Genomic DNA, 12,621 nt, shown 5'->3' on the forward strand with positions numbered 1-12,621 from the left:
AACATAACAAGGCAAATTGCAGAGTTATGGCTATGTTCACCTTTGCCAGTAACCAGATGCATTCTAGGAAGGCAGAGGATGCATTACTGGTTATAGCCAGATAATTCTACTCTATATCTCACTTTGACCCTAAACCATGAAGACATGTGACCGCGCATGTATAGGATGCATTATACATGCTTTCAGTTGTAACAAGCTGTATAAAAAAACATATTTTTTTGCGGTGTAATAACTGCTGGGTGAAAATATCTCTTTATTGATGGATCCAGGTGCAACGATAATATCCACCATTTCTTGCTGCAGTTAGTTACAGTTCATTTTTGGTTGGTTTCATTTAACTTTATTAAAGTTTTGTGTCTCTATCTCTTCCTCTCTCAGGTGCTCAGGAGGTCCTTATTGATCCAGGTCAGTAGTCGGCGAAACCTGAAAAAGTTTATCCTGCATGCAAACCATCATGTCTAAAACTTACAGATTAACTGAAACATTTTGCCGCCCCCTCATGTCACTCACTCACTGACAGAAATACACTCACTGACAGACAGACAGACACACACACACTCACTGACAGACATACACTCACTCACTGACAGACATACACTCACTCACTGACAGACATACACTCACTCACTGACAGACATACACTCACTCACTGACAGACACACACACAGACACTGACAGACATACTCACTGACAGACACAAACACACTCACTGACAGGCGCACACACACACACACACACACACACACACAGGCAGACACTCACTGACAGTCAAACACTCAAGCACTCACCTCTCTGGGGTCCAGTGTGGGGCAGCTCCTCACTCCTCCTGCCTGCTGTTTAGTATGCCGGGGCCGGAATGATGTCATATTCCGGCTCCCGGCATCACAGAGGGCGCACAAGGGAGGAGTGAGAGGTTGCAAGAACAGCCTCCTTCGCCGACTGGCTTTCCCGTCCCCCCTCTCCTCCGGATGGCCGCCGGAATTTGTTGGCACAGCAGGCACCTGCAATCAAGATAAGCAGGTGCCTGCTCTGCCTTACCTGGCAGAGCTTTGGGGGCACCCAGAGGTGACCAGATTGCCACCTCCTAGCCCCCCTGTGACAGGGCTCTTCTCGGTGCCCCCACCTTCGGGCGCTTTGAGGATCAGCCTGGCGCTGGGTGTGGCTCAAGAAAACATCCTGGTGGGTGCCCCCAGCAGGCGAGCGCCCGAGGCGAATGCCTAGTTCGCCAAACGGTTGTGCTGGCCCTGACTATAGCTAATTTGGAATAATTTGTCAACTCTGCATTTTTTCCCCCATCTTTAGCGATTTTCAGTTTACTAACATTTTGAGATGGATTAATGTTTTGTGTGTCTGTGTGCATGCGTGTGTGTGCGCGCGCGCGCGCGTGTGTGTGTGTGTGTGTGTGTGTACACATACACTTACTACATTAGGTCCTTTGTTAGTCTTTAACATTTTCAAAAATCCAGAGGGGGTTCTATCTTTGTTGCAATCTGTCACCATTTTTACCTAGATACAGTATATATGAGAACAATACTGAATATGTAGTGTACTGCTCCTTTTATCACCGTATTTTTTGGTTGTTGTACAATAGCTGTCTGTCTATAAGGGGCATGCATGGGGATGTAGAATCCTTTTTGTTCTATATCTAATCTAGCACTTTCCAGCTCTGATTCACTTCCCCAATCACTCGTCTTGCAAAGAATCACCGTGGTCTTTCTCCCCACCAGGTGCCCTGTCTGCTAATGGCTTTAACCTAGATGCCAGTACTGAAATCGGCCGAGCAAAAAACTGCCTGAGTCCAGAAGATATCATTGAGAAATACAAAGAAGCCATCTCTTACTATGGAAAGGTATTGATCCTGAAGGTGTATAGCTTCTTAACACGTACGTGCCTGGAATGGGAAGGGACCTGCCCAGAGCAATCCACTGATATTTATTTATTTATTTATTATTGTTTAAACAAAATAAATACTTTCCCTCCATAATTATCCAATAATTAAATATTTAACTTGTCTGATGTCCATGCCACTGGATGTATGAAACTCACTGCTGGGTTAGAGGAACCCCCACGTCATGGCAACCTTTCTAATTGCATATATTATGATTTTATAGGGGGTTTCCTGTGCTCCCACCTTCTTGCTGTCTGTTGCTTATCGCAGCTACCAACCTGCAAGTCACTTATTGTCATGGGGGAAGCTTTGCTTCCTGAAAATACAAATACTTATATGGAGAGCACATACTGCGCAGGTTGCCAATCACTTCTAGTGGTCCTCTCAAAGGCGTTCTGATTAAATACGGATTGTGGAGGTGTTTTAATTAGCAGCTTCGCCAAGAGATTGTGAGTCTGGAGAGCTAAGTGTTGCAAGCCTCAGCTCACGGTCAGTGAAAACCCCCCAGAATATATTAATATAGTGTAATAATGATGTTCTGTGCCTTACATACTGTTAAGTCTTCAATTCAGGCGTGCATGGTACTTACATTTATAAGTAATAAATAATAAGGTCCTAGTAATTGTGCTAGTAGATTTTATAATATCCGTAATCCACCACTAGCCAGGTCTCTTTCTGTTACTGTAATAAAGAATATCTCTTTGTTTGGGTTCAGTGGGATCGAAGAAGCCAGTTCATCTTTTCTCTGCTGAATTGTCTCCCGCAAATACTTCCTGTACAATTATTCTTTATTGACCACGAATGTGTAGACTAGTCATTAGAGATCTATTTCAGTGTCTGCCGGATCAGAAAAGACAAGATTGAATATTAAATGACTGTCATGTATCTCGAGAAGGGGGACAGTTTAATTGTTTTTGGCTTGCAGATTTTACTTGAAGAGAAGCATCATACATTTCAAATTAGTTTGCTTTATTGACGTCCTTATTTATTTTTAATCTTACGAGTAGAAAGTATCCAGAGGCCAGAGACATTTTACAGAGGAATATTTGGTTTATTATTACATTATTTTGTAAATACTGTACTGTATTCCATGAATCTGAGCCTTTCCAAACCTATAAATTATTCCTGTTACCTTTACCATAGCGTTTTACTCAGTGGCAGATGGCAGGTTGGTGTTGGTGCTGGGAGGGATGAGGGGCAGATTACAGGTTAATGTTGGCAGTGATGGCTAATAAATGGGAAGTTAGTTCTTGAGGTGATGAATAATATATTGGAGGTTGGTGTGGGAGGTAATGGCTAGTAGAATGCAGGTTACTGCTGGGAGTGATGGGTACTATATTGGACATTAGTGCTGGGTGTGTTCGGTAGTGGATTGGTGCTGGGAATGATGGGTAATAAATTGGAGGTTGGTCCTGGTAGTGATGGGTAGTAGATTGGAAATTGGATGCTGAGCTTTATTATTATTTAAGACCTATGCGTTGAATGATGGGATGTGGATTGGGAATTGGTGGTGGGAGTGATGGGTTCTAGATTGGAGGTTGGTGCTAGAAGTGATTGGTAGCCGATTGGATTACAGCTAGGCAGGTGATGGCAGACAGGCGATGGGATGGCCAGGAAGCAGATGGGATTGACTTTATTTATTTTGCTCACTTTGAGGTTTGGGTAAAAACGAAAAACAGGAGTTATTGAGTTAGATGTAGAAAGTGAGGGGGAAAAAAGAAGAGACAGAGAGAGCCGGGGACTAGTCCACAACAATGAAGCAGAAATAAATGCTGCCAGGGGCTGGGCAGCAGAATGATGGCATGAATAAGCCGGCGGACCGTTCTGGTGTCATGGATAATACCATGGGGGGAAGGTAAACAAAAACTCGTGGTACAGGTTGGTTCAGAATAGTCAGTGGAAATGTATCTGTTACAAAAATTTGCTGTTTTATTTACATTTATTATAGACTTTTTGTTTACATACACCCTTTACATTTATCCTTTTTTTTTTGAGACTGTATACTTGAATTCAGATGATACATTGTAGAGATAGAACTATTGTACTTTCTAATTGGCTTTATACTTGGCAGCCAATGAGAACCTGTGATCCAAAGAAATTAGTTTTTTTTGTTTTTTTTAATCTCCCAGCGTTCCACTGTGTAAATAGTTGAAGATGATAATTTCACCAGCTTGATGATGTGCTTTATTTGCTGCAAGTACTCCAGGTTAACTATCGATCATTTAATATAATTTAGTAAAATAAAATAAAAAATAAGATTTTAAAGACATCACCACAATATAATCCATTATTTAAATACAAAATGATAGCTCAGAAACATTTCTGATGACAAGATGCTTAAAGGACTCCAAACATGACCCGGTAAATGATTTTCGGAGACTTCCATTTTTTTCTGAAATACACTTTCTTTTTTGCTTGTTTAGTCCAAGACAGCTGGAATTATAGAACTGGAGACCTGTGTGAAAGCCGTTCGAGTGCTGGCCATACAGAAACGAAGCATGGAAGCCTCTGAGTTCCTGCAGAATGTCGTCTACATAAACCTGCGCCAGGTTAGTGCGGGATGGGACTCGCTGGTTTTTGATTCTTGATTTTAGATTGTGTGTTGAGAAGGTGCAGATAACTACTGCCTCGTATGCTTACTCTTAAGAATATAAAAACCTACTAAAAACAAGTGGGTTTTATTAACACATTTCTCTATTACTGTAGAAGTCAAGGTAGTGTAGATGGCACAAAGGGTAATTAATCTCCCCGTTTTTTTTTCTTTGTTTAAAACGATTTTTAGTGAGGTAAGAATGATGTTATACAGAGTCTGTTCAAATATTATCTCAGTTTGAAATTGATATTAGACAACAGCCACAAATGTTTGTACATTTCCATCCAAACCCTTGAAACTCCTCCCACCCAAATTTTCTCCTTCCTAATGGTAGGTATATTAATGAACAATAGGAGGGTGTCCCTGCAGTAAGTTATAGAGGCACCAGTGTGGGTACATTCTAAAGCCTTTTTTATTTAACATTTTATCTCATTGTACAAAGATTTGCCTGGAAGAGCTTTTTTTGTTTTATGTGTCTTTGAGATAAAGACTCTACTCCGTCCATTCCAAAAGCGTGAAATCATTTAAAGATTAATAAAGATTGAGTAGGGATCTCTTCAGAAATCCAACTCAGTAAATTGGTTCCTTGGCTCCAACCAAGGTGTTTTTAGATGTAATTTAAGAGAGGTGGGCAAAATTCCAAATATTGCAGCTTCTGTTTTTAGAGGAAAAATAGAAATGGAAGATAGACTTTACATAATTAGTTGTTGTCCCTTTCAGAATTGTGCAATCGGAGTACATAACCACAAGTGGAAGAGATCCAACTTTCCCTTGTTGCATTTGATACACCTTGAGGAATCTCTTTTTTTGTGTTTTCTGTGTTTTTTTTGGTGAGTAATAGTCAGGTTGAATCATTTTCAAGTTCATCTCCTGGTATATTGGTTTTGGGACCCTTTATGAAATACAGTACTCACTTTTCACTAAAGTCCCATCTCTTTCAAAAGATATCCCAGACAGAAATCCCAGACAGAGACACTTTAATACAATATACAATGAGACATTTCTGAGCGATCCAGATCCGGAAAGGGAGCCTTCCATGTCGGTTACTTCAACGTTGAGGGAATTATAGCCTAGTAAGGATCTTATGCAGAGTATTGTAACACTTGTGGAATAAAGATTGTTGCTATTATTGGTTTCAAAATTCTCATTTATGTGACATCAATCATAATCCCTGAAGTTACTAATTATAGATTGTGAGAAACTAATAATTTGAAGATAAACAAAAAAAGTTAATTTAATTCTTGGGAATTTCTCCATCAGCTGTTTAAACTTTAGACCTATTTTATTAGTATTTTCCAAACCGTCGCCCATGCTAGGTTTAAATACATATTAAAACTAGGCCATTGACGACCTTGTAGAGGTATTCTGTGTCTCTTGGTTTTCAAGAGAAGTAATCATAGTGGCCCTAGAAGACAGTATGACGGCCTACATTTGTAGTGTGTATGGTAGATTTAGAATAATAATTGTCTTTAGCAGGCGTGATAGCATCAGAAGTTTCCAGCCCACTATAGTGTTTTCATTGTTGGTCAATGTAACATTTAAGAGATAAAGTTATTGAGTTTTCCTGGGAATCAGAACTCCTAAATATCTTATCTTATGTGATGTGTGTAACATAATAAGCCAATCTGATCGCCATTTAAAGAACTCCAGAATTTCCATTTCCCACGGTTTTACCATGCATATTGATTGTAAGGAACAGTATAGCCTGCAAAAATGAAAGAAAAAAGGTTTGATTTACCATTTCCCCAGTGCCGAGACTCCCTCTGTCTTGCTGCCCGCAACGTCATTGTGGAGGCGTCGTTTCTCAGCTTCTTCTTCAATACAATGCACCGCATAGAGGAGAACTGGGGAAGGAGGTGTGCATGCATGTCGAGAGTCGTGTGTGCGTCAGATCAAATGCTTCTCATAGAGAACCATTGAATTCAATGCTTTCCAATGAGTCGCATTAGGTCACATGACTGAGTGAGCTACAGGGCCACTGCACCTAGACCACTCCATTGAGATGATGTGGTCTAAATGGCTTTAGGGGTTCTATAAATGATTAATGATGAGCGTCAGTGGGACTCTGCAGTTACTCACATGTAAATAATATGTCTTCGGCGTATGAACACGCTACACAACTAATGCAATTTAACTTCCTGAAGTGCTTTATGTGTGAAGAGTGTGGTTTTTCTTTTTCTTTTACAAAAAGTGGAGATTTCAATTGAAATAGTCACTTTTATAAATTAACCTTGTTACACCCCTTGGCATTAAATTAGACACCCGGTCCTTTTACAATTTTGGTTGCTTCACTCAGCTGAGCTAAACTCAAGAGGCAGCAATAACTCAGAGCACCTGCCTTGCAAAGACTTCTCATTGAGCTGCATTGGGAAAGTCTGTGATTGGACAGCCACATACAGTCTGGGCGGGGCTAGAAGGGGAGGGCTTACAGAAGCTGCAGAAAAGCCTCGCTCTGCGAGCTGTTTTTAGATATATCACATAAATGCATACTTAAATGTAAATATATTAAATAGTGATTATTTTTTTTTCTGCATTTGGCCAATGGAATATCTCTTTAAGGTGTCTCTTCAGAAGTTTAACCCCTTAAGGACCAAACTTCTGGAATAAAAGGGAATCATGACATGTCACACATGTCATGTGTCCTCAAGGGGTTAAAGTAGTCAGCGTGAAATCCATTCTGGCATGTTTTTTGAGACATGGTTGTATTTGTTTAATTTTACCTAGTGGGGGCATTATGTATGTCCATTTGCCCATTTGTCAGTTTAGTGAGACCAGCTTTTTGGACAGCCCAAGAGAGAGCTTGTATTATTTATCAAACTGTTTAGCTTGTACGTGGCTTCTTGATTTATTTCCCTGTCCGTGGTTTTGGTAAAATTCTTCCCATGCTTTTTAACTATATCAATATTTCGTTTTTTTTTACAGCTTTAGAAATAAAAAAGTATGAAAACCTCCAGTGAATTGAAAAACAAATGGTGGCAAAATTAGTCTCTGTAGAAATCCCACAAGAAAAAAAAGCATAATCGAGTTTAAAAATCGGGTTTGCACGAGGAGCTGAAACACTTAATCTCATTATCCCAGAATATGCATTTTTCAAGATGCTATTTATAAAAGACAAATTTTGAGCTATAAATGTTGATAAAATCCTTGGCATCATTCCATTGGTTTTATTTGATTTGCTCCACAGATTTGGTGTTTCTGTCACCACTGATTGCAGCATTGAAAGTTGTGAATAAGACATAATATGGGGTGTTTGCAGTTTTTTTTATATCTGATAGTTTTATAGTGGTGCATTGTGGCGGCCACCTGGATAGGGACACGAGTCTCGCCACCAAGGATGTCCTTTTCCCCCTCTCTGAATCTCTGCTGCGAAGACTTCAGTAATTACAGCTGCTGAGTGATTATAGCGTTTCCCCACAGACATTAGCCGAGACTTAATGCTTGTAGTGAACTGTTTTTTTTATCATTCTTTATTTTTGCATTGACAGACAGTACAGCTCTCAAACCGTATTGGGGCTTGTACATTGGTACATTGGTACATTTTACATTATACAGTGGTATTTCAGTAATACAGAAAAAAGACAATAGTTTTGTTAAACATACAGTTGCAATTCGGGCGCTACTTTTTGCGTTGTTGTCTGAAGCCGCCGTCCATCAATGTTTTTCCAATTTTTGTCAACCTAAAAAACTGTAGTGAACTGTTTTAATGGGACATGGTACACGCAACTTTTACACAGCCCCCCAGGAGGTGGTCTCCATACAGTTCAATACAGACTCCTCCCTGGCATCCCTGTGTCTGGGAGATAATTGAGTAAAAGACCAGTAACTCCATTATCTCTCAGTTACATGGACCCTCACAGAAAATAGTCTTATATCCCCGGATAGCCCAGATCCGAGCACCCAAGTTGTCAAAATAGTGCTCAAATCCGTTTGGTAGAACGAAATCGCCATCCGGGTAAAGTTCTCACCGATCGGCCACGAGTCTGTAGCCCAAAACAGATCCAGAGTGAAAGGGACTGTGGCTGGTCTCCAATGGGAGTTCCTGTGTTCGTATGAATGAAGGGATTCTCTTGATTCCAGGGGGTGAATGGTCCTTCAGTTCGTGCATATCATTTGCCAGAAGAGCACTCTCCTAACTCACTTTTAAAAGAAGCTGGTGTTGATATAAGTTCAGCAGTGTTTGCGCGTTAGTTTGTCCGATTTTAGTTCCATGCACTCCAAGCCTGAAAACCGCTGCCTGCTTTCGTGCGACAAGATGGCCGCCTACTCATTTCCCATGTGTTCGATCATACGAATGGTGGCCACCCAGCAGAACACTTGAAATAACTATGATTGAGGTGTCAACAGGGTTAACAAGCTCCAAGGTGGGCTGAGGACAGAGGGGGTATAATAAGGGAGAATCAGGACTTTGTTCGATCACCAAACTGAAAAGGGAAAAACGTCCGAACATAGTATTTTCAATGACCGGGTGTACTGTCAAATGCATTATCATTCAGTTTGGTGAGCGTCTATCACAGCTATTGTGTTCTAATCTCTAGTGCGTCTTATTGCATGTAGCAGTCCTCCTTTAAATCCACCAGATGTCACTAGCGTTCTGTAATGCAAGGCAGCAGGTAGCTTTGGGTAATGTTGACAGCCCTTTAATATAATTACTGTGTACGTTTTTAATTGCATAAAATGTAATCTGTTGAATAATTCTTGTGCTTTTTTTAAAGGGCCCTGAACATACGAATATACACAGAGTATGATAATTTTCCTGATTTAGTTATCTTACATAAATCTGTACTCCTTGCTTTTGGACTGTAAATACTGATCTGAGCAAAATGAACTCCCCGTACTGTCAGCTAAGTTTATATTTTAGCTCTGTCTATATTTAAAGGGACACTCTGGGCACTCATTAGCGGGGGCGCTTGTTAAGTGCAACAAATAAATTTTGACCTCCTATTCATGCTGTACCTTTGACCCTGTTCAAATCTCTTTACCTTTCCTAAAAATAAATAAATATATATATATATACACATACATATATAGGAAAAAGAAAGAAATATGTTTTGCAGCTTACTTATCAAATGTGATAATGTTGTGTTGGTGCCTGCAATGTCCCTTTAAATAGGAGATAATTGTCCCCTGCATTTAGCTATATTTTTTTAATTAGATTGGATGTTTCCTCCTGCCCCACACGTCTTAGTCAGGTACAGATATTTATCTTTAAGTAGCCACTCAGAATTTACTGGGATTTGATTTGCATGGCTTGCGATTTGCTAGGAGAAAAAACTTAGTTTTTTCTCTTTTGACAAAATGCATAGCTTTCCTAATAACGGGGAAAAAAATGTTTAACAAGCATTAACGGGTCAAAGTTCTAAAAGTAGAGTAGTTGCCATGGTAACCGGTGGAATGCTTTTGCCATTGATTCACATTTCAGCTTTCCCCTTTAAATGCTCTTTATGTAGAAGCCATATTATAAGAGGAAGGTAGTTTGCAGATGTTTAACATGGTGTTTAGAAAGACTTGTAAATCATAGCGCTGCTTGTAACATAAAGCATGTACACAAAGAAAATACACTCTGGTGTCACCTTTGCCTTTGCAATTACATTATAAGAGATCAAAGAAAGGGAACAATAGTTTATTTCTTTATTTTTATTATTATTCTTTTCATACATAACAGATACCATTACAAGGTTCCCTGGACCAGCATTTTCTCCTAGACAAACATTATATTGTGCAACTGAAGATAAATCAATCAATCAATGAGCAATCCTAAAGGAACTGCATTGATTAACTTATTGATTTCCCTCCTGAAGAACATGAATGAATGAATACATATTGCAGGACAGCACTTTTCCTGTGTATCCCATGGGTATGAGGTGGTAGTCCTAGTGCCACATACGGCCTCACGGACAGTTATAGTGCAAAAACCTTAAAAACATTAGATCACGCTATTTCTTTGCACAGCTGTCTCGCTGCTCTTTGGGACCATCACTTCATACATTCCCGCAGATACACAGGGGATACACTAAACTTTCAGGAATTCAAAATCTATTCAAAGCAAATTTCAAACTTTAGCCCAAAACAGCCACATTAAAAATATTTGCATTTTTAATTCGGCTATTGTGGCCAAAATGTTATTTTCACTTTGAATTCCCCACAATACACCCTTTAGTAAATGTCCCTGTAATGTTTTTGCAATTGTCCTATTTATTTATGGCAGCAATTTTATAAATTTAGCTCGAAAGGCTACTGACACAAAACAAACCGGTGCATATGTGCACCTTCCCACATTGCATTACAGGTTTGTGAACGGTGAGCGGCAATTATGTGTGCACCACAGTCTACCAATTGGAGAAGCTCTTTGAGTCTCCGCCACAGATATATGAATAAAAAGATTTCATGTTAGCATGGTTAGGAATAAATGTTGTAAAACGACATTCGACACAGACAACCTTTGACCCTTTCTGTGCCAGGAGGGAGTACGAGCCCGCAGTACATTGTGTTCCGTCCAGAGTTAGTGCTTTCTGCACAGCTCCGCATAGATTACACTGGACAAGTCTATACTTTGTGTGCCTGAGGCAGTGAGCGGTCAGCAGCCAGTTCTGTAAGAGCAGGAATCATTGCTCCTGTAACAAGCGTTGGGAATAGTGAATGTTTGTTAGCGCTGGACGAATTAGAAAGGTTGTCTTGTTATTACATGTGTCGCAATGCGCATCAAAACTTTTTAGCCCCGTTGCGTTAACTCTTTCGTGCTCCAGAATTTAACAATTCAAAACATATCTCTTCCATCATGAATGGACCAAAGTGCTAATAATAGCAGAATATGATCAATTTTAGTGTGTGCTCCCGGGATGACTGATCCATAATACTGACCTCACCCCTTAGTCCTTGCAGTAGGTGGATTCAATGCTCCGACAGGCTTCGTAGAACGTGGACGATGTCGCTACAGGCATGTAAATATCTAGAAATGCCTGAATGTGGCCGCAGGCTATTAAATACTAATATCAATGCAGGGACCGGCTCCCTTATTTAAGTATTATTGCTCCGTCTTGCAGCTGATAAATCAATTTGCTCTGTTGAAACATACATAATAATTCTCCAATTTGTTGTTCCCAATTCCCATAATACCTTAATTTGGCTGTGCATCATGGGAAATGTAGTTCACAATCTTCTGGCTAGCAGAGCAGATCCACATGTAGAAATTGGATTGGTCTACTGATACCGGAGAAACTGACGGAAGCGAAGCACAGAGAGATGGACACAGGTTTCTTCAGGAAGGAAGAGATTCTTTATTGGATCACCGATCGGGACTCAGAGGGACTAATGTCACCAAAATTACAGCAAGTTCTGAGCCCCGGACAATAGTGCTGGCTCCTTATATAGGCACATAACTCCTCCCATATTAAGCTCCACCCGCACATTCTCTTAACCAATCAACACAAATAAGAATTAACTTCCTGTTTGACCGCATGGCCTGTCCAGCACAATGGAGGAGGGGAATACTATATCCTGTATTCTTGCACATGCTCCGTACACTACTGATCGTATCTTGCCTCGTGCAACCAACTGATCGATACGTCAGCATATGCACGTACACATGCCACGTGGTAATCTCGGCCTACTAAATTTATTTTTACCGAGATTCCACCACATTCCCCCCTTTGATGCCTCTTGATATTTTACAATTACTTGAGGCATCACTTAACCTTAGTTTGCTTACACCGCAAGTTACCTTGAACCAGACCAGACTTATCTTATGATGTGAATCTTCAACATTCATCTTCCTGCATTGGTTCTCCCTGATCTAGAGCCTTATATTTATATATTGCCATTATCTGTGCAGCAGCCTTCCTCTCTGCTATATTTTCTATCAGGCTTTGCACAGATCTAACTACTAAGGGTATAAGACACGGTAGGAGTAGACACAACATTAAAATCAGTAGGACTCCACCTACCACTGCCTTAAGCCCTCCAAACCACTCATACCAGCTACCAAACCAACTACTTGGATTGTACCCTTTCCATACCTGAGTAGGCACATGCGCTAGTTTAACCATATGGCTAGTAAGCTCAGCTATTGCTTGCCCTTCGTCATCTATTTGAAGACAGCAATTGCTTAGGTTAAACTTCCCACATACACCTCCCTCTACTGCCA

General features: G+C 40.3%; 1 protein-coding gene across 1 annotated transcript in view; it reads left to right on the plus strand.

Moving 5' to 3' along the window:
- TRAPPC9 (trafficking protein particle complex subunit 9) overlaps positions 1 to 12,621 on the plus strand; it is a 597,448-nt gene that overhangs the window by 14,628 nt on the left and 570,199 nt on the right. Inside the window, exons 5-7 of the mRNA XM_063451029.1 lie at positions 379 to 405; positions 1,728 to 1,849; positions 4,312 to 4,437. Coding sequence (XP_063307099.1) covers positions 379 to 405; positions 1,728 to 1,849; positions 4,312 to 4,437 — 275 coding nt within the window. The remainder of the gene's footprint in view (positions 1 to 378; positions 406 to 1,727; positions 1,850 to 4,311; positions 4,438 to 12,621) is intronic.

Source organism: Pelobates fuscus, chromosome 4 (genome assembly GCF_036172605.1).
Source record: "Pelobates fuscus isolate aPelFus1 chromosome 4, aPelFus1.pri, whole genome shotgun sequence".
Taxonomy (NCBI): Eukaryota; Metazoa; Chordata; class Amphibia; order Anura; family Pelobatidae; genus Pelobates; species Pelobates fuscus.